The sequence below is a fragment of the Schistocerca serialis genome, chromosome 1 (assembly GCF_023864345.2).
Source record: "Schistocerca serialis cubense isolate TAMUIC-IGC-003099 chromosome 1, iqSchSeri2.2, whole genome shotgun sequence".
NCBI lineage: Eukaryota > Metazoa > Arthropoda > Insecta > Orthoptera > Acrididae > Schistocerca > Schistocerca serialis.
In genome coordinates, this window is record NC_064638.1 from 312596868 (window position 1) to 312619879 (window position 23012).

Below are 23012 nucleotides of genomic sequence, written 5' to 3' on the forward strand. Positions count from 1 at the left end.
ACAGTGGCAAGAAAGTACCATTGTTCCGGGGCTGAAGCCTGGTGAGGACCCGCTTAATGTGGATAGGTAATGGCCCATCAGCTTAACAAACGCTCTGTGCAAGCTACTGGAACGTATGGTGAGTCGACAGCTGTGTTGGCTGCTCAAGTCTCGGGGTCTCCTGGCTCCGTGCCAGAGCGGCTTCTGTCAGGGCCGTTCCACCACTGATACTTTGGTCTTCCTTGAGTCTGCAATCCGCACTGCTTTTTCCAGGCGCCAACACCTCGTCTCCATCTTTTTCGACCTCTCCAGAGTATATGACATGACGTGGCGGCACCATATTCTCTCCATGTTGCATGGGTGGGGTCCCCGGGGCTCTCTCCCCATTTTTATTCAGAATTTTTTATCTGTTTGGACATTCCGTATTTTACTTGGCACTTCCCATAGTTCACTTCATGTCCTCAATACAGGGCTCTGTATTGAGCGTGCCACTTTTCCTTGTGGCCATTAATGGCCTTGCAGCAGCAGTAGGGTTGTCTGTCTCACCCATGTTATATTCTGACGATTTCTGCATCTTTTTCAGCTCCTCCACCATTAGTGCTGTAGAACGTAGGTTGCAGGGAGCCATACACAAGGCGCAGGCATGGCCCCTTGCTCATGGGTTTCACTTTCCTCCTGCGAAGACTTGTGTTATGCACTTTTGTCAGCGTCGAACTGTCCATCCCCGCCTTGAGCTCTATCTTCAGGATGCCATGCTCAGGGTTCTTAACACTTACCGTTTTCTGGGATTGCTGTTCGATGCCCGGCTTACATGGCTTCCACATATTCGTCAGCTCAAGCGTCAGTGCTGGCAGCATCTGAATGCCCTCTGCTGCCTCAGCAACACAACTTGGGGTGCAGATCGTAATACGCTGCTGCGGCTCTACAAAGCCCTCATGCTATCCCGACTTCATTATGGGAGTGTGGAGCATGGCTCAGGATCACCCTCAGCGTTGCAACTGCTGGACCCCGTTCACCACTGTGGGGTTTGCCAGGTGACAGGAGCATTCCGCACGAGCCCTGTTAATAGCCTACTTGCTGAGGCTGGGGTTCCTCCATTTCGCGTCCGGCGTCAACAACTCTTAGCTAACTATGCTGCACATGTTCGTTGTTCGCCCCATCACCCTAACTACCATCTCCTTTTCGCTAATGTGGCAGTCCATATCCCACACCGGCGGCCGAGGTCAGGACATACAATTGGGATCCGTGTTTGGTCACTCCTTAGTGACCTCGAATCTTTGCGTCTTCCATCTGCTTTCCAGGTCCACCCACATACACCACCTTGGTGTATTCATCGGCTGCAGCTTCGACTGGACATCTCACGATGGAAACAAAATTCGGTTCCTCCTGCAGTCTTGCGCTGCCAGTCTCTTGCTCTCCTAGACGCATCCCCTGACTCGGAGATTATTTATACCGATGGCTCAATGGTTGTTGGCCGTGTGGGGTACGCTTATGCGCATGCGGACTATGTAGACCAGTGCTCCTTGCCGGAAGGCTGCAGTGTTTACACCACAGAGCTAACAGCCATTTTTCGTGCCCTTGAGCGTATTCGTACCAGTACTGGAGAGTCCTTTGTCATTTGCAGTGACCCTCTCAGTAGTCTGCAGGCTCTTGACCAGTGCTACCCACGCCATCCCATTGTTGTTGCCATCCAGGAGTCTGTTCACGCTCTTGAATAGCGTGGACGTTCGGTGGTGTTCATATGGATCCCGGGGCTCTTTGGGATAGCGGGAAACAAACTCGCCGACAAGTTAGCCAAAGAGGCTACTTGCAAACTGACGCTGGAGATTGGCCTACCGGCAACTGATCTCCGATCGGTGTTGCGCCGTCAGGTCTTTGGGATGTGGGGAGACGAATAGCGCACTCTGTCTGCACCCAACAAGCTGCGGCGAGTAAAGGAGACCACGACTGTGTGGGGGTCCTCCATGTGGGCCTCTCACAGGGATTCTGTTGTTCTCTGTAGGCTCCGGTCTGCCCCCGGTAGCTGAGTGGTCTGCGCGACAGACTGTCAATCCAAAGGGCCCGGGTTCGATTCCCGGCTGGGTCGGAGATTTTCTCCGCTCAGGGACTGGGTGTTGTGTTGTCCTAATCATCATAATTTCATCCCCATCGACGCGCAAGTCGCCGGAGTGGCGTCAAATCAAAAGACTTGCACCAGGCGAACGGTCTACCCGACGGGAGGCCCTCGTCACACGATGTTTCATTTCATTTTTTCATTTGTAGGCTCCGCATTTGGTCACTCTTGGCTGACGCACGGTCATCTGCTGCTTCGAGAGGAACCCCCCCCCCCAAATTGTCACTGTGGTGCAAACAAGACAGTGGCCCATATGTTGTTGGAATGTCCTCTTTTAACCGTCCTCAGGCGAACTTTTAATCTCCTAGGTGATTTATCATCTCTTTTAGGTGACAATGTCTCTATGGCAGACCGGGTTTTAAGTTTTATTCGCGCAAGTGGCTTTTATAGGTCCATCTAATTTTATTGTGTCACTTTCTTTTGTGCTGTTTATTTTACTTAATTTTGTGTTGTAATTAGACTCCACCCTCATCTTTAGGCTGGAGGTTTTAACGTGTTGCAGAGTGGCTGTCTCTTCCTTTTATTTTCGTGATCAACCAGCCACAGTTCTCTGCTGCACAGTTTTAATTCTTTCTGCCTTTCTTCTATATGTTGTGTTTGTCACTGTGCTCAATTTTCCATGTTGCCTTACCGTTGACCTTGGGGCTTTTCTTCCCCTGACATTTTTATTTATTTATTTATTTATTTATTTATTTATTTATTTATTTTTTGCTCAGCCTGACTGGTGGATGGTTTAAATCTGCTCTGTGTGTTTATGTAACAAGGGACTGATGACCTTTGTAGTTTGGTCCCTTTAATCTTTAAACCAACCAACCAATTAAATACAGCATTTTTCCCGTCCCACACTCTTGAGATGTGCTAATAGTTATGATGCTTAAGTACCACAAAAACTGCATAATTTGTGTGTGTGTGTGTGTGTGTGTGTGTGTGTGTGTGTGTGTGTGTGTCAGAATGGTGTGTGGCTGTTAAATCATCAGTGTATGTCATAAAGTCACAGCAGGTGGTGCATAGAGTTACCAACACCACATGGACTTCCTAGGAGGACTTCAGAATATTTAATTGCAAGAGCCACCAATGAACACTCAAGATGATGATGAATTATGTTGACATTGAAAGTCTTGTACTTGATGGAATTTGCTGTGAAATTAATATCACCTGAAACAGGTCTCCATAACTGAATCTGTAGTAAGTGATCAGCATCTATAACAGTCAAAACTCATTGTAAAAAATTAGAGATAAAAGAATAATTACTGATCAGTATTTTAAGAAGAAACCCATGCAAAGAATTTTTATGGTTTTACCACTCCAGAACCCTCCATGCGGCAACTGCATGTGAAAAGTGAATCTGCAGTGAAGTAGATTGAACTGGAAGTTAAAATAGAAGAGGAGGTAGTCATTAAAAAATGGAAACTCCAAGCAGGAATATCAACAGTGTAGGAAAAGATAAATTGATACTTACCATAAAGATAATACACTAAGTTGCAGACAGGCAGTCTAGCCTGAGCTGCTGGAATTGGCAGTCATGTGTGCATGAGGTGTGCTTGCTTGTGTGAATGAATGGTGTGGGTTTCTCTTTTTCCGATGAAGGTTGTGGCCAGAAACTTATGTGAAAGTGTCTTTTACTTGTGCTTCTTTGCAATGTAGCATGTTATCTTCACAATAAGTAGCAATCTGTCTTTTCCTACATTGTTGATACTTCAGTCATTAGTCTGACTTGATAGTAACAACCTGTTTTATTGATGGTTTTAGGTACAACAGACTTCTTCCATGTAAAGGATCTCAAACGATTGAATCTACATAATATCCAATTTACATTATTCTTGAGATATCATTGATAATCTTTTTGCACATAAGGCTCTGCCCAAAGTATTCCTTGGTGTGATGTGTGGCATTGCTACAGCTGTGCTGATGTCAGTGCGTCTGTCACTGCATCAACACCACCACACGCAGCTGAATAAGTGCCCCCAACAAAAATTACAAAATACAACCAGAAATTTAATTCCTGTACATGTTGCATAAATAAATCATTACAAAATAGAATATTTATTTAACAGCAATGCTTGGTAACTCAGTACAACCATACAGTATGTTTGCTCACTCATAATCAATACTGAGAGTACAGGAATTTTAAATAAAAACAATATTCATGAGAGGATCTCTCAAACTAAAACCTCAAATTTACTGTACTCTCTCAAAACACTTTACTGAAGAATATTTTAATTATGATTTGTTTCCTCAAGATTGAAACACACTTTGCTACTTCCATGTAACCAGTGTGGACAAAAATTAATGAATGCAGATAACACTCTTACCTATATGGGCACTGCAGTACAGTGCGCTAGGGTGGCCAACTGTACAACAGAAAAGGAGCTATAAGCTTTGTCATTACTTAAAGTGAAGAAAAACTGAAGATTGGACTTAAAGTGAACTAACAGATTATTTTAAAATAACACTAAAGAATAACACAGGGCAACGAAAACTCTTTTTTGAAATACTTTTTTTAATTTGATAACTGATCTTTATAGATTTTTATGAGCTGAATCCAAATCTGGCCTTAATTTTTTTGCATCACCCATAGTTTTGGAGCAATATGCTTTTTATTATAAAGTATAAAAATCTTGTACTATACAGTAAATGGGGAAATTAATGAAATCCTTTGTTACAACATAAGCATGGTTTGTATTTACAGTAAGCTGCCTAAAACAATGATGTGTGTTAATAGAGGTTTCACTTGTCAGTAGCAATTAGTTTGTATTTTCTTTCTCTTTTTTCTTTGAAGCTTCTTGTGTAGCTTTTTCTACGATGAGTCGCTTGCTGAACTTCTCGATGAAGTGATCAGCAGTAGTCCCCTGTCATGTTGGTGCTCCAGCGGCCTTGGTAGCGTTTTTCTGTCACTTTAATGTCCTGGTGAAAATGATGTCCTTGCTCCTTACTAACATCTCCCATATTGTCTGGGAAGTGATCAAGGTGACTGTTCAAAAAGTGAACTTTCAGGTTCATTAAATGTCCTAAAGTTTTAAACTTCCTTAACCTTGTAGCTGTAATAGAAACATATTCTGGCTCTTTTTCATACCCTAAGAACTTTGTAACAACTTACTTGAATGATACCCATGCTTCTTTCTCATTTAAGGTCATTGTGGATTCAAAGTTAACATCAAACATCAATTTTCTAATGTCAGATCTGACAAAGATGCCTTCTTTTACTTTAGCTTCTGAAATGTGCGGAATCTTGTGGCAGAGATACTTAAAACATTGTCCATCTTTAGGCAAAGCCTTTACAAACTGTTTCATTAGGCCTAACTTTATATGTAGAGGTGGTAGGGGTACGTTTTTTTGGATCTACAAGGTTTTTGCATAGAATGTTCTTCTCACCAGGTTTTAAAGACTCCCTTACAGGCCAGTTCTTCCTGCACCTGTGTTGATCCCTAGCCCTATTGTCCCATTCACATAACAAACATGGAAATTTGGTGAAGCCACCTTGCTGATCAAGGACCATGCATGTTACTTTTAGATCACGACATATCATCCAACCATGAGTAGAATAGACTATTTTATTTAGCACTATTTCTAGGTTTTCATAGCTTTCTTTCATATGTACAGAATGTCCAACAGGTATAGATGCATACATGTTACCATTGTGTGATAAAACAGCCTTTAAACTAGTTTTGGATGAATCATTAAACAGTCTCCAGTCTTCCTTTTTGTATTCAATACCAAACTCATTCATCAGACCAGGAATGTCTGAGCAGTACACTAAAACACCTTCTTGTTGTAAAAACTTGGAAAATTGCTTTTCTCTCTTTATATTCTTGTATATGCAGGTTCCAACTGACAAATTCTTTTCTTTTAATCTAGAGCCAAGCAATTCAGCTTTTTCTTTCGTTAACCCCAGATGCCTAACCAAATTGTGAAGCTCGGTTTGAGTAAACAATTTGGGCTCCAGACTTTCTGTATTACAATGGAATTCATCATCATCTGGTTCATCTAAATCACATTGTACATCAGAATATACTTTTGTTGTAGTATAATTTAAATCATCTGGTGTTTCAGGAACTGTCAAGTCTACATCATGCCCGATTGGTTGGATGGCAGATGGAAGATTAGGGTAGCTTATTACCTTCTTGTTTTTGGAATTATGACCAGTAATATCAACACTGCAAAAGTAGCAATCATCGGAATGATTTCTTGGCTCCCTCCATATCATAGGAACAGCAAATCTAAAGGCTTTTTCCTCCTTTTTGGACCATTTTCTAAAATCTTAAACACACACAATTCATACCTTATGTGGCACCCAAGATTTATCTTGATCACCAAGTTCAGATCCAAAGTTTGATAGGTAAACCTTTTTCACAAAGCCTGTAATGTTTCTTTGATTTTTTAAAAAATCACAAATTCACCACAATTATAACAAAAACCATCAGCAGATTTTTACAACCACAATTAGACATTGTACTGAGCACCTGTACAGAAAATGGGAAAGTGAGTTTAGGTTGACAGTAAACAAAACATCATCCCTTAACACAAAAATAGAATTGACCTTTTTTTGCCAGCAAATGTTTTTCAGCAGTGCTACCAACGTCATCTACATTCATTAACCTCCTTTTAAAATTATTTTAACTCTATAAAAGCTGTTAAATTCTTTAAAACGTCACTTAATTTAATAAATGTACCTGTAAAGTTTGAAGAAATGGTGGGTGATATAGTTTTTTAAATGTCATATTTGGATTCCCATCCTAAAAAACATAAAAATTAGGTATTTTCAACAAAAAACTTTTTCTGTCGTAGGCTTGTCTAATTAAAGAGGATGATGATGAGAGGGAGCACTTTGGGCATACTCATCACTTAAACGGCAGTTTTCAATGTGGAGCTCTCAGTTAAGTGTTTCACACAATGCAGCCAGGTGGCGTAGTTGGCATCCTTGTAGTGGTAGCTACAGACTATAAGTGGGTGCAACACTCAGCAGGTGTGATGTATATGAACTCTCAGTGGGTTCACTCTGTAAAAACAGTAGGTTCTGCTTGTTCAAGATGCAGTTTAAAGTGCAGTAAATTCTTAATTGCAGTTAATACAAACATTCACATTTTTCAGTCAGTAGAGTATACTTGTTACATGAATACCAGTATATTCAATTTGGAACACTGACCATTATGAAAGCTTAGATCACTACTCTCCCTAAAGATGACATGTTTAGCTGCAGACAGGCACAATGAAAAGACTGTTATACACTAAGTTTTCAGCTGAAGGCTTCTTCAGAAAACACACACACACACACACACACACACACAAGCATGATTGCAGGCAGTTATACCTCATGCATACATAACCGCTAGCTTTGGCCACTGTGGCCAGTTTACTTGTCAGATGATCTGAAAATTTAAATGAAAATGTTGTCAGAGAATTTCACTGAGTAGTGAACATTACGGACAAGGGAATTATGTATCATTTACTATTAACATCCTCTTAATTAATTTTAGTACCAATTCTTTGACTTTTTAGGTTAAAATTGTAGGAGAATGATGAATGTGCCTCTCAGAGGGTGGAAATGTGCCTTTAGAAACAATTATGCAAGCGATTTTGAAATCAGTCAATAGAAATGAATGAAAGACTGTCTCAAATACGTAAGATTTTCACAAATGGAGATTTTTTAATGCAAATAGATAATAAACTGCACAGTTTGGTTCTCAATTGATTGAAAAGGTGGAGAAGCTAGAAAGGAAAATGAGATTAGGGTTTATACAGGTACACAATTTAGATAATCATTTAGTCTTTAATTTAAAAAAAAAATGGATAGTAATGTTGAACATGTATGTATTATTACTCCTGTAGAGGCTGTTCCAGTAAACCAATAACAAATAATAGGTATAGAATTAATAGAAATAGAAGTTAATTTAGAACAAGTTACGGTTAGGAATGTAGAAATCGAACAACAATTGGAGATTCTAGAAGATACTGTGGCTCAAACTGATGATGAAGGAACTGGTCACAGCAGAGATTTAATACAGGACAAATTGCTGTCTGAGGATTTGCTATGTTCTGTCACTACTTTCGAGTTACTTTGTTCTGTTACTGATAAGTTACTTCCTGCTATCATTAACTATGAGTTAATGTATTAAGAGTTCTTTTACACAATATTCAAATGTGAGAAGTAGTCACAACCAAGCTACAGTAGCCCATTACAAACAGTATTGTAAGGGCTTAAAATATTATTAGGGAGGTAAAGAGTATGTGGTATGCAAATACAGGGTGAAAAGTATTTAAACCAACAAACTCTGGGAGGTTGTAGGGGACATCAAAACAAATATTTTTCCCTAATGTCATTTTTTCCTATGAGGATTATTTAAACCTGTGGAGGCCGTATTACTCTCTTCAGTTGTCAGAGGGCCTTATTACGCTCTTCATTTGTAGGCAACTGCTGTCCACCAGCGTAGTAGTGCATTGTCTCTGTTTACTAATGGAGTAATACACCTGTAGTGAGTACACTGATATGGTTGGTATGTACTACGTAGCTCACCACAACGGACAAACTGCACAGCAGGTTTATAAACAACAATATCCTAATCGCCATATCCCGCATCATAAGACCTTTGTTGCTGTATACCAATGTCTGCGTGGGACCGGGTCATTTAGCAGATTACCTGGACAGGGACGTCGTCGCACGATAAGAACACTGCAATTTGAGGAAGCTGTCTTGCAGAATGTGGAGCGGGATCCTTCAGTCAGCACTTGTGCAATTGCACATAACATGGTGACGAATCAGATGAATGTAAGAACAGTCCTTTGAGAGCAATTGTTATGTCCATTTCACTTACAGCGTGTCCACAACCTGGAACCAGTTGATTATCCACCCAGAGCATAGTTTTCGCAGTGGTACCTGGAACATTGTGAAATGCATCCTACATTTCCAACCTCTGTGTTGTTTACCGATGAAGCAACATTCGGGCGCGATGGAGTGTTCAACATGCACAATTGGCATGCGTGGAGTGAGGATAACCCACAAGCCACACTTAGTAGCGCTCATCAAGTGCGGTTCTTCGTTAATGTGTGGGTTGGTGTTGTCGGGGACTGTTTAATTGGGCCGTATCTGCTACCTAGGCGATTAAATGGCAGGCACTATTACAATTTTCTCGCCAGAATTGCTGGAAGACATCCAGCTCTCTACAATACAATGCATGTGGTTCCAACATGAAGGGGCGTCGGCACCTTTCAGCCATCGTGTGTGTCGATTCCTGGACCGACGGTTCCCAGAAATGAAGATTGGCAGAGGTGGTCCTGTTCCATGGCCTGCTCGATCCCCAGGTATGTCACTTCTGGACTTTTTTGTGTGGGGAGAGATGCGCAACCTTGTTTACGCAACTCCTGTTGCATCAGAAGAGGATCTGGTTGCCTGGATAGTAGCAGCAGCAGGAACAATTCAGGATACTCTTGGAGTTTTTGCATGTGTCAGACAGAACATGATCAGACGGTGTAACCTTTATTTACGTGTCAATGGAGGCATTTTTAAAAATCTACTGTGATTAAAATTGGATTGTGTTAATGTGTTGTCTCTTGATCATCAAAAAAATGGAAAAATGTTGTTGGTTTAATTAATTTGCTGCCAGAGGAATCTCCCTCTACCGGTTTAAATACTCCTCGTAGGAAAAAATTACATTAGGGAAAATATTTGTTTTGATGTCCCCTACAACCTCCCAGAGTTTGTCGGTTTAAATACTTCTCACCCTGTAGAATAGCTAATTCACAGGATAAAATTAAAACCATATGGTCAGTTGTGAAGGAAGTGCCTGGTCAGCAGCACAAGGTTGATGATATAAAGTCAGTTCATAGTAGACATATTTCTGTTACTGATAAATCAGATATATGTACAGTATTAAACAATTATTTTCTGAGCATTGCTGGTGAATTAAATAAAAATTTAGTTTCTACAGCGACTCGTATAACTTTCTTGGCAAATGCACTTCCGAGATTGATGTCTGAAATACTGCTCAGTGATGCAGACAAGGGTGAGATTGAGTCAATAATTAAATCACTGTAGACTAAGGACTCTCATGGATATGATGTAGTGCCTGGCGGAATATTAAAGTACTGTGCTGCACATGCTAGCCATGTATTTGACCATATTTGTAATTTTTCCTTTAGGAATGGTCAGTTTGCTGAATGATTAAAGTACTCAGTAGTAAAGCCACTTTATAAAAATGGAGAAAGGGATAATATAGACAATTTCAGACTTAGTTCTATGCCACGAGTGTTTGCTAAAATTATTGAAAAGGCTGTGTATGTGAGGATAATTGATCATTGTGTATAACAAGATTTACTATCAAATGTACAGTTCGGCTTTATAAGTAATTTAACAACTGAAAATGCTTTATTCTCCTTTCTGTGTGAGGTACTGGATGGGTTAAACAAAAGGTTTTGAATGGTAGGCATGTTTTTTGATTTAACTAAGACGTTTGATTGTGTTGATCACAAAGTATTCCTCCAGAAGTTGGACCATTATGGAATAAGGGGAGTAGCTCACAATTGTTCACCTCTTACTTTAACAACAGACAGTAAAAGGTAATTATTCACGATGTTGAGAGTGGCTGTGATGTGGGGTGTGAGTGGGGTATGGTCAAGTGGGCCGGGGGTGGAGGGGTGCATTTCTGTTTGCTAATGGTACTAGCTTGGTAGTAAAGGATGTTGTGTGCAACAGTGGCTCGATTTCAAATAGTGCAGTTCATGACCTAAGTTCATGGCTTGTAGAAAATAAACCAACACTGAATTACATTAAGGTTCAGTTTTTACAGTTTGTAACAGACAATTCAACAAAACCTGACATTTTAATTTCACAGAATGGGCAAATGATAACTGAAACTGAACAGCTCAAATTTCTAGGTGTTCAGATTGATAGTAAACTGTCAAGGAAAGCCCATGTTCAGGATCTTGTTCAAAGACTTACTGCTGCCATTTTTGCTATTCGAACAGTATCTGAAGTGAATGATTGTTCAGCACGAACATTAGTCTACTTTGCTTATTTTCATTCACTTATATAATATGGTATTATATTTTGGGGTAAATCTTCCCATTCTAGAATTTTGGCTTGGAAATAGGCATTCGAGCAATAAGTGGTGTAAGTTCACGAACCTCTTCTCGACCCCTGTTCACGAGTCTGGGTATTTTTACATTGGCCGCTCAATATATATATATTCCTTGCAGTCATTTTTTGTTAACAATATTAGCTTATTCCCAAGAATAAGCAGCTTTCACTCAGTTAATACTCAGCAGAAATCAAACCTGCATTTGGATCAGACTGCCTTAACTCTCGTGTTGAGAGGGGTGTAGTATACTGCTGCATCCATTTTCAATAAGCTACCAATCGAATTCAGATGTTTCCTGCTTCTTATTGTTCTTTCATAGCTGAGAGTATTGCAAACTTGTCTTGCATATGATCTAAGGGTATCATGTCCATTAGAAAAGTACTTATCGGTACATACTGTTGTTTGTTTTAAAAGAATTATATGCTGTATATGTGTATAGAGAAATTACTATAGAATGTTAGCAACTACACATATATGATTGCAGACAATAAAGTACAGGAATCATTTCTTTGTGTATCTTTCAGGATATTAAAAAGCTATATTCTCAGGAAAGGAAATGAATTCCGGACATCTGTGAGTAAGCCAGAAACTGATTTAACATCAGAAATGATATCAAATGGTTCATGGAAGGAAAAATCTTTTAAGTCATACAATTTTGATGCTCTGGGTACGCCTCTTGACTGTGGTCATCTTCATCCTTTGTTAAAAGTACGAGCTGAATTCAGGCGCATTTTCCTGGAAATGGGGTAAGTTTATTTCACACTTATTCTGCTTGTTTGTGTTAATTGTATGTGTTGTATTCGCGTGCGAGCACGTGCGCACACACACACACACACACACACACACACACACACACACACACACACACACACACAGAGAGAGAGAGAGAGAGAGAGAGAGAGAGAGAGAGGGGGGGGGGGGTCCTGCTATATTTGCCATTTTGCTCTAGTTTCATAATAGGGGAAGAAAACAAATGTCACACGGAGCAAGATACAGTCTTTACTGAGAGTATAACACAATTTGTTGTTTGGGTGAAATATGGAGTATCAGAGTTGACTTGATTAGAGATACAATGCAGCATGTGAAGTGTAGAGCATTGGGGTTAAAAATGTTTATTTACAACCAGGGTGTTCATGTCTGTGTAGTAGGGTGGGTCAATTAACATTTGTCTCAAGTTTAGGAAAATGGGGGAAACAGGTTCCTAGTTCATGAAAAGTTTCAGGTCAGTTGAAGAAGCTAGTACTTTCTCCTCTCTGTTTGTTGCTGCTTGTGAACTAAATGATTACTAGGCTGTGTTCTGTGATGAGAAATATTTGAAAAGTTCTACTGGTTGTGTTCGGTAATTTCTCCTGCAGGCGTGTTAATATTGATGTTGTTAACTGAGTTGAATTGTGTTCTGAATTCTAAGTGTGTGTGTGTGTGTGTGTGTGTGTGTGTGTGTGTGTGTGTGTGTGTGTGTCCATCCATGAATTGTTTGAACTACCCTTAAAATGTGAAAATGTGGTTGATTACGGGAGAATGTTTTCACTATAGACCTTCGAAACATTGTGTAGAGCTACAGTGACCAATTTCTGTAGACGTAAGCAGGATTTCAAAGCTGCATATTGCCCATTGTTGAACTGGCTCCACAGTTGCGTATCTAATTATTTACCCATTGCATGTTGTGTTGGATCTGTTGTTCTGCAGTGTGACCAATATTTTTGCAAGAAATGCCACATCACCAATTCTTGTAATTAAAATTGTTGCACCGCTATCTGTTAGTTGCACAAGAGAAAATAGTAAATTATTTTCACATTTCTTCTGTTGTTACTTGTACAATAACTACAGTTGCATAAATAATATTCACTTCCACCTGGTCGTTTCAAATAGACAATACTTTTCTCCCTTGATCAGTAAACCATTGTTTTTTTAACTGGTGGTGGTGGTGGCAACATAAAACATAAACTGTATATGACTTCTACGTCTGTCTCTTTCGTCCAGAAAAGTGTACAGCAAAGGGGAAACATATTTAGCATGCATCCCCCAAGATTGAAGGCAACACTTTATTTTTTGTAGAATTACCTGATACCCTTTTAACTTCATGTATTGTTACCATTACTTATGAAAGTGAGTGGAATTTATAAATATTCCTTTTGTAATGAAAGCTCAGTTGTTTACTAGTCTGGACATCTTAGTTCAGGACTATCCACAGTTTTTCCACGTTGTTTCTAGCAAACAGTAACAAGGCTTTCATTTACATCTTATTAGTAAACTGAAATACACCTGGACACACAGAAATTATTGCAATAATAATAATAATAATAATAATCCTTACTGCTGTGAAAAAGCAATTTTGTTTTCTCTCTGCTATGTTCTGACAGTTTGTGAACCTTCATCAGAAACCATAATGTATCCAGGCAAACTTGCTGCTATGTCACGAAGAGAGGGTTTCAGTATGATATGTGAAGTATTGCGTGAGCACGTCAATGAGTGGCTGGTTGTAGCATTGCATTGGTTTCAATGGTATAACTAATATTGATGAAGATTGATTATTTTGTGTTCTTAATAATTGATGTGCATCATACCCTAATGTTCCTGTTATAACCTTTAATCACCAATAATTGCGTGGATATTCAAACACACTCACTTATGAACAATAGCTGGTTACATGATAACAACTCAGTATCTCACATTCGACTGCCCCGTGCCGTGACATGCGGCCGGCGCCGTTCGTAGCTAGGTGGCACTCCCGCGCTCAGCCAAGTTGCGGAGTGCCTCTATCGCCATTTGCGCGGACTGTCATGGCGGCACTGTTAAATGTCGTGGCACTGTTACAACACTTTTGCCCCCTTGAAAGAAGGGAGGGGGGGGGGGGGGAGGAACACTCACTTCCTTGGAGACATGGACAGTGCGGAGACATCCATGGCCTCTTGTGAGGCCCCGAGAAGATCCCGCACAGTATGGTCGAAAATGTCCAGGACGGAAGCTCGTGCGTGGAACATGCCTCCTGGACGAGATGATGGGTGAAAACATCCATAGGTGTCGTGGACCTGGGGGTGTGCTCCAGTGAGATGGGTCCCGGAGAAGGTGGCGTCGCGACTGGGGCTGGTTCCGGTGTACTCGGAAGCGGTAGCGATGTCGGCTACATCAACGCGTACGGTAGAGTGGTAGCAGCGACAGGACTGGCTTCTCGGGCTGGTGGAGGCGAAGGAAGGGGCGGTGGCACCGGCGTGGCCACCACTCATGTGCGGATCTGGTCATAATGGTGAACAACCATGCCGTCGTCCGTACGTATTTCACAAAGCCGGCGGCCGCGAAGAGCCTTGACCACCCCTGGAATCCATTTAGGGTGAGATCCATACCCTCGTGCCCACACGTCGGCACCCACAGAGTATTTTCACGCTCTAGGGGACCCAGCACAAGGCCTGACAAAGTGAAGCAGGTGCAGTAGAGTGCGCGGTTGGCGGCCATGCAAGAGTTCAGCAGGGCTGCGATCACCCAGAGGCGTGAAGCGATAAGAACTCAGAAATTGCAGCAGAGAGTCATCTGTGGAAAAATCACTAAGGAATTTTTTTTATCTGGCTTTTGAAAGTGCGGACAAGACGCTCAACCTCCCCATTCGATTGCGGATGGAAGGGCGGTGCTGTAACATGATGAATCCCTTGTCCAGTACAAAAATCACGGAAGGCCTGCGAAGAGAACTGAGGGCCATTATCCGTGACGATCGTGGATGGAAGACCTTCTAGCGCAAAGATTTTGGACAAAGCCAGCGTCGTCGCCACAGTGGTGGGCGACGGACATTGAACAAAAAACGGAAACTTCGAGAAAGCGTCAATCAACAGTAGCCAATAAGTGCCGAGGAAGGGGCCGGCAAAGTCAGCGTGCACCTGTTCCCATGGCTGCGCCGGATCAGGCCACGGAGAGGGCATTGTACGAGGTGCAGCCAGTTGTTGAGCACACTGACCACACACAGCGACCATGTGGGCAATGTCCGAATCAATACCGGGCCAATAAACGTGCCTGCGGGCCAGGGACTTCATGCAACAGTTTGAGAACATCTTTGCGAAGAGAGGCTAGCACCACGACCCGTGGAGATGCGCCATCCATGGCCAGAAGAACAACACCATCACGAACAGGCAGACGAAGGCGCAAGGCATGGTAGTTGCAAAGGGGATCCGATGCCCGGCCCTTGGTCCTGTCCGGCCAACCCCGTTGAACAAAACTGATCACCTGATGCAGGACCGGGTCCCGCGCAGTAGCCAACGCGACCTGCGAACCTGTAAGTGGAAAATCCTCGACCACACGACGTTCTTCCTCATCAATGTGGAAACAGAGTAGTTCATCACGATTGAAAACCGGGTCGGGGCCCGTCGGCAATCGCAACAATGCGTCAGCGTTGGCGTGCTGGGCCGTGGGGCGATTGTGAATCTCATAGTGAAAACGAGACAAGTATAAGGCCCAACGCTGCAGGCGGTGAGCTGCCTTATCCGAAAGCGACGCCGATGGGCTGAACAGAGAGACCAGCGGCTTGTGGTCGGTGATGAGGTGAACCATACAAAAAACGCTGAACTTTTTTAGAGCATAAATGATAGTGAGTGCCTCCTTTTCGATTTGAGAGTAACGCCGTTGCGCATCGTTGAGGGTCTTGGAAGCGTAGGCGATGGGTCGTTCCGACCCATCCTCATACCGATGGGCGAGAACAGCCCCTAGGCCATACCATGACGCGTCAGTCGCCAGAACCAAGTGCTGACCCGGACGGAATGTGGCAAGACAAGGCCTCCGACTGCAAATGAGCCTTCAGGCGGACAAAAGCCTGCTCACAATCGTCGGACCAACAGAAAGGGACGTTTTTGCGTAACAGCTGATGCAGAGGATGAGCTACCGCCCCCGCAGATGGAATGAATTTGTGATATTAAGCAATCTTGCCTAGAAACGCCTGAAGGTCTTTGACCGTAGACGGCCGGGGTAGAGCGGTAATGGCCACAACGTGCTGTCGTAGAGGACGTATACCCTCACCGGACAAATGGAAACTAAGCTACACAATGGAGGGTTGGAAGAAGTGTGACTTGTCCAGATTGCACTTAGAGCCAGCCGAATGCAAAACCCGAAACAGTGAACGCAAATTGCGAAGGTGCTCCTCAGTGGAGGCCCCCGTGACAAAAGTGTCATCCAGATAGTTTATGCAGCTGGGAACGGAAGCCGTGAGCTGTTCCAAAAACCGCTGAAAAATGGCCGGCGAGCTAGCGACGCCAAATGGTAACCGCTGGTACTGATACAACCACAAGGAGTGTTGATGATGAGAAATTCCTTGGAAGAAGCATCCAACGGCAACTGATGGTACGCCTCCGATAAGTCAAGTTTGGAAAAGAACTGGCCCCCAGCGAGCTTGGTAAATAACTCCTCAGGACGGGGAAGAGGATAAGTGTCGATGAGGCTCTGAGTGTTGACGGTGGCTTTAAAATCACCACACAATCGCAGACTCCCGTTTGGTTTAGAAACCACCACGATTGGCGATGCCCATTCGCTGGAGGTAACAGGAAGGAGAATCCCTGAAGCTGTTAACCTGTCTATCTCAGCCTTGACAGGTGCACGCAACGCCACCGGAATAGGGTGTGCCCGGAAAAACTTAGGGCGAGCTGTAGGTTTAAGAGTAATGTGGGCTTCAAAATCCTTGGCACGACCCAGACCAGGAGAGAATACGGACGAAAATTCAGCTGTTGATACGGAATATCCTCAGATATGAGGTGCTCATCATCATCTATGGAGAACCCAAACAACTGGAAAGCATCATAACCGAACAGGTTTTCAGTGCCCGCATGATCCACCACATAAAACGTGAGGGGCCTAACAACAGACTTGTAGGCAGTGGAAGCATCAAACTGGCCAATGATAGGAATTTTCTGTTTATTATAAGTTCTCAGATTTTGCGTAACTGGAGACAAGGGAGGGGAGCGCAACTCCAAATACGTGCGAGAATTAATGAGTGTTACTACAGAGCCAGTGTCCACTTGCATGCGAATGTCTTTATCCAGAACACGAACAGTAACAAACAACTTATTTGTTTGAGAAAGCACACAGTTAGCATCCATGTCCGATGCCTCGTCCTCGTTGACAGGAACTTTAGGGGACTGACACAGAAGCAATGTGGCCTTTTTTCCTACATGAATTACACGTGGCCCAACGTTTTGAACACGCGGCCCTGTCATGCTGTACGAAACAACGTGGACAAGAAGGAAGTGCGGAACGAACTTGCTTCTGTGGTTGCTGTTTTCGCTGCGAGCGTTGCGGCCCAACGCGACGTTGTTTATGCGAGTGAACCGCGCCATATCTTCGTTCTCCTGTGAAACAGGAAAATTGTCCGTGTTGAAAGTTGACTGTACAGCGCCTACGTCACACCACGCGTCTATTTGCGCGCTAGCAGCGTGAGACACTTCAAAGGATTGAGCGATGCTTAGAACTTCCGACAACGATGGGTTTTGCAGTTGTAGGGCACGTTGCCGAACTTCTTTATCCAGAGCAAGCCGTAGAATAGCATCCCTAACCATTGAATCAGTATAAGACTCATGATGAGTGTCCGTGACAAACTGACATTTCCTACTCAGACCGTGTAGTTCCGCCGCCCAAGCCCGGTAAGATTGATGGGGCTGTTTACGACACCAGTAGAACGCCACGCGGGCGGCAACGATGTGGGTGTTTTTGCGGTAATAGTTAGACAATAAGTCACACATTTCTTCGAGGGACAGGGAGGTAGGTTCCCGCAGAGGGGCTAACTGAGATAGCAGCTGATAGATCCATGGGGAAATCCAAGATAGAAATAACGACTTACACATAGGAGCGTCGACAACGCCGAAAGCCAAGAAGTGTTGCCGCAAACGCTTCTCATAATCCTCAGTCTTCAGCGACCTCGTCGTAAGGAGGGAATGGAGGCGGAGAAGAGGAAGACAGACGATGAATAAGCGACATCGACAATGCCTGAATAGCCACCGTCAGCTGTGTTTGTTGTTCAATGAGCGCTTGCGTAAGCCCTGTTCCACACAAATCCACAACGCAGTGAAAATATCCGACCTCATCACCAAAAAGTGTTATAACCTTTAATCACCAATAATTGCGTGGATATTCACACACACTCACTTATGAACAATAGCTGGTTACATGATAACAACTCAGTATCTCTCATTCGACTGCCGTGCCGTGACATGCGGCCGGCGCCGTTCGTAGCCAGGTGGCGCTCCCGCACTCAGCCGAGTTGCGGAGCGCCTCTATCGCCATTTGCGCGGACTGTCATGGCGGCACTGTTAAATGTCGTGGCACTGTCACAACAGTTCCATTTTGCAGCTGTAATATGCACACAGTCAGACTTCTATTACTTTTACAAGTCCTTGGAAAATTGATTTCCTTAGTTCAAAAGTTCAGTTTGTATAAATTGTAAGATTACTTTAGTTAGTGCTGTATCATTTAATAAATTATTCAAAATTTGTTTTATTGCTTATTTGTAAAAGATCTCTATCATATCCCAAACAACTCTAGATGACTTATTGCGAGTCAGGAAAATTGATGTCAGAATGTAGACTTCACATTCAGTGTCAACACAGTCAAGACTGCATAAAGTAAATTGAGAAATGAAATAATCTTCTTGCATGTTTCGTTTAATGAAACTTAAATATATTGTAGAATACTGCTGCAACTAAATGGTCAAAATACAGTGTGTTGAATGAAGACACTCATGATGTGGAACTTATACATAACCTCTTTTCTGCCTGCCATCTTAATTTTAACATTAAAAATAAAGATTATTTTCTCACATTCTTTGGATCATTTAATTTGATTCATTTATTACATTATTGATTGATGTCTTCTGCACAGCCATAGTAGACAGGGTCCCAGATAGACTTTTGTGTCACATTGTTGATGCCAACTATTTCTCCCCTGTGCTTACCAGTAACATGAAATAGAAAATCAGTAAACATTCATCATTATATGTATCAGAACATACAAAACAAAATAGTTTGTTTCTTACAAAGTTTATAAACACTTCACCTGCAATTGCTCTGGTTTAAATGCTGTGTGGCTAGAGCCTCCCGTTGGGTAGACCGTTTGCCTGGTGCAAGTATTTTGAGTTGGCACCACTTCGGCGACTTGTGTGTCTATGGGGATGAAACGATGATGATTATGATGATGATTATGATGATGATGATGATGATGATGATGATGATGATGAGGACAACACAGCACCCAGTCCCTGAGTGGAGAAAATCTCTGACCCAGCCGGGAATTGAACCCTGGCCGTTAGGTATGACATTCCGTCGCGCTGACCACTCAGCTACCAGGGGCGGACAATTGCTGTGGTGGTGAAAACTAGTGCCCAGTATACTACTTTTGAGTTATTTCCATGTACAATAAGTGAAAACTGTGATTATTCTTGCGTTATAACTATATGGATTCCGATAGAATGCAGATTAATGTGCACATTGTTCTGTTTGTAGGTTCACAGAGATGCCAACAAACAACTATATTGAAAGTTCGTTTTGGAATTTTGATGCATTGTTTCAGCCGCAACAACATCCAGCTAGAGATGCACATGATACATTCTTTGTTTCAGGTTAGTGTTTGTTTGCTAAATTATCAAAATATAAGTTACTTCTCTTTAGGTGCCATTGTGAAGTACTGAATATTTGTAATTAGTATCTTACATTTTGTGCAAATTTCTTTTGTGAGTGGTACTGTAAAATTTCTACAGATCCACAGTACACAAAAAATTTTCCAACTGATTACCTGGAAAGAGTGAAGTGCATCCACAGTAACGGGGGCTTTGGTTCCCAAGGATATGGATACAACTGGAAAATAGCAGAGGCTCAGAAAAACTTATTAAGAACTCATACAACAGCAGTCAGTGCTCGTATGCTGTACAAACTTGCACAAGAGGTTAGTTTTCCTAACATTGATGAAATTATGTATTGTGTAATTAAAGTTATTGTGTGGTTGATGTGCAATATAAAAACTTATTATATTCATGAATACTGTAAATTTCGTAACATTAATTTAACCGTTTGCATATCACTCACCTAAAGCCCCTAATGCCAACAGAATTGAATATGCCCACCAGCTACCCATATGCTACTTGCCTGTGCTGTACCTTTTCACAATACTATTTTTTTTTTATGACACACAGTCATAGAACATGTAACTGCATACCCAGGACTTTTTAAAGATAAACAGAAATATGAAAATGTTGAACTGTAAAATGGTGGAATGAGAAAAGCAGTAATAATAACCCAATTGTAGTAATTTACTTCATTTTACAGAGTTAAATAATAAATCAGAAATTGGAAAATTGACAGGTGTGGTCTGCTAGTCATATCCCAAATAAAGGAACAGAGGTTTCTATATATTAAAAAATAATAAAAAGCTTAGGATTTTCCATCACCTAATTGCAATATTGGATGAAAAAATGTAATACAGACTTACCATTATTGCTGTTTCAGGGATTCAAACCTGTGAAGTATTTTAGCATAGACAGAGTATTTAGAAATGAGACTCTAGATGCTACCCATTTAGCTGAGTTCCATCAAGTGGAGGGAGTGGTAGCTGATTATAGGCTAACCCTCGGTGACCTGATAGGTATGTTGTTGTTGTTGTTGTTGTTGTTGCTGCTGATGCTATTGCTACATACTTATATCAGTGTCGTCTAGCTGAACCTTTCCTTTTTTCAGGTATATTAGCAGAATTCTTTAAGAAACTTGGAATGAGCAAATTACAGTTTAAACCTGCGTATAATCCATACACTGAACCTAGTATGGAAATATTCAGTTTCCATGATGGACTGGGTAAATGGATGGAAGTAGGAAATTCTGGCATGTTTCGACCCGAAATGTTACGACCGATGGGAATCCCAGAGGAAGTGAATGTAATAGCTTGGGGACTGTCATTAGAAAGGTACCATGCTGTTCCTACATGATTTTGTACCATATCCAATTTATTACACCTAAATATTTTAAGAACTTCACTTTTATTCATGAAACTTGCAAAATGAAATAACAAACTGAAACAGTTTCTATCCACACTTATCATTTGAAAATGCATTTATAGCTTTTTTAACACAAACACTCTGTAATTACAGGCCTACAATGATAAAATATGGCATTAACAACATCCGTGATCTGGTTGGCCCCAAAGTTGATCTTCAGATGGTTCACGATAGCCCAATTTGTCGCCTGGAAAAGTAAATAGTACTATATTTATATGATTTATTCATTCTCATTGTGTTTGAAGTATGGTTTGAAAACTATTGTCCCATAAACTGGAGGTAACAAAATTTCAAATTATTTTCTACTGAAGAGAGATGATGATAAAGGTCTCATATACTCAAGTTCCTAATTTGAGTGTGCAAAGCAATGTTAACTGCTATCTGCATCATATTTCTTGGAAGATTTGTGAGAAGAAATTTTGGTGACAGTATGTATTTTGTGAAGTAGGTCCATATCTCCACCACTCTGTCACTTACATCCTTGCATTCCTTCTTCCATCCGTGTGTGTTCTTCCTTCTATTGCTCTCCTCTCACCTCCCTTTCATTATTTTATTTCTCAGAGTGGTGCTGGAGATCAAAATTATATGTTGTTACTGTTGCCAGTAGCACTTAATGCTTGATTTGAAAAACTCATTCTCATAATGTCGTTGTAGTTGACAATTTGTTATTACAAACAAAGTGAAAAATAACTAAATTCAATTCTCAAAGATTAATATATATCAAAGGTTTGACTATGTATTGGGAGAGTCATTTGATTAAACCCTTATACAATGTAGCTTTATTACATATAATTACTTCCTTGTTATCCAGAAAAGTTTGTAGACATCAGAAATTAAATTCCCCTTGTTAGCATTTAAGAGCTCAGTTAAGCATGTTTATTTCAACTGTTACAATGTGGATAATGAGCTATTCACATATGCGTTTGTCATGAATTATGTTAGTTGCTTTTAAGAGTCTCATTGTGCAGTTTTTAAGTTAGTTTATTTTAATTTTTTCTGTGCTGCTTTTAGATTGATGTTTTATTTATTGTTTTTAAAGCAGTAGAAAGTTTTATTTTTAATCGTAAATTTGGTTGTCAATTTGTCTTTATGTAATACATTTAACACAGCACAATAAATATCATGCACTTCCCAGTGTTACTTCTTTTAATAAATCCATTGTACATAGAGCAAGACTTGTCATAATATAGGCAAAACTTTTGTGAAGATAGCTGCAAATCATGAAACACAAATTTTTAAAGACTAAAAGTATAGTAATTTCATTTAGAGAAGTTCAGTCTTGCTCTGTACATGACAGATTTGTCAGATTACTAGTTCAGCTGTGAATATTATGACAATGGTATCAAGCTGAAGTGGAAATTTTCATCATCTGATGATGATGATGATGATGATGATGATGCAGTAAAGATTACAATAATCCCTAAGTTCATGTAGAATTACCTTACTGCAATATTATCAATAGCCATAGGTCATCACTGCCCCATAGTATGGGGGGGGGATTGAACTCCATTGCCTGTAAGGCAGCAAAATAGTGACATTACCAAATGTACATTATCATCTGCTAATAAATGTTGTCCATTTTTCCCTTTGGTTACAGTGTAGCTGAAAAATGATTTTCACAGATTGTAAAGGAAGACTCAGCAAAATTTTGTTGCACATTGGAATTGATATCCTTCATTTATTTTAAAGTTGGTGAATAGTAGGAGTTTCTAGATGTCAAAACTGATAAACGATAGATCATTAATGTTGAAACTTTGTGTCTTATGTGGCAAAGGAGGGAGTGTAAGCGTGTTTTAAAAGTCTGCCTGCATTGTAATATATGGGGTGTTGATTAGCGTGTAAATGT

The 23012-nt window shown here is 41.2% G+C and overlaps 1 protein-coding gene across 1 annotated transcript in view; it reads left to right on the top strand.

Moving 5' to 3' along the window:
- The window catches only part of LOC126469653 (phenylalanine--tRNA ligase alpha subunit), a 135687-nt gene that overhangs the window by 61281 nt on the left and 51394 nt on the right, over positions 1–23012 (top strand). Inside the window, exons 4-9 of the mRNA XM_050096782.1 lie at positions 11688–11909; positions 19626–19741; positions 19880–20064; positions 20625–20760; positions 20853–21075; positions 21260–21361. Of these exons, the coding sequence (XP_049952739.1) occupies positions 11688–11909; positions 19626–19741; positions 19880–20064; positions 20625–20760; positions 20853–21075; positions 21260–21361 (984 nt within the window). The remainder of the gene's footprint in view (positions 1–11687; positions 11910–19625; positions 19742–19879; positions 20065–20624; positions 20761–20852; positions 21076–21259; positions 21362–23012) is intronic.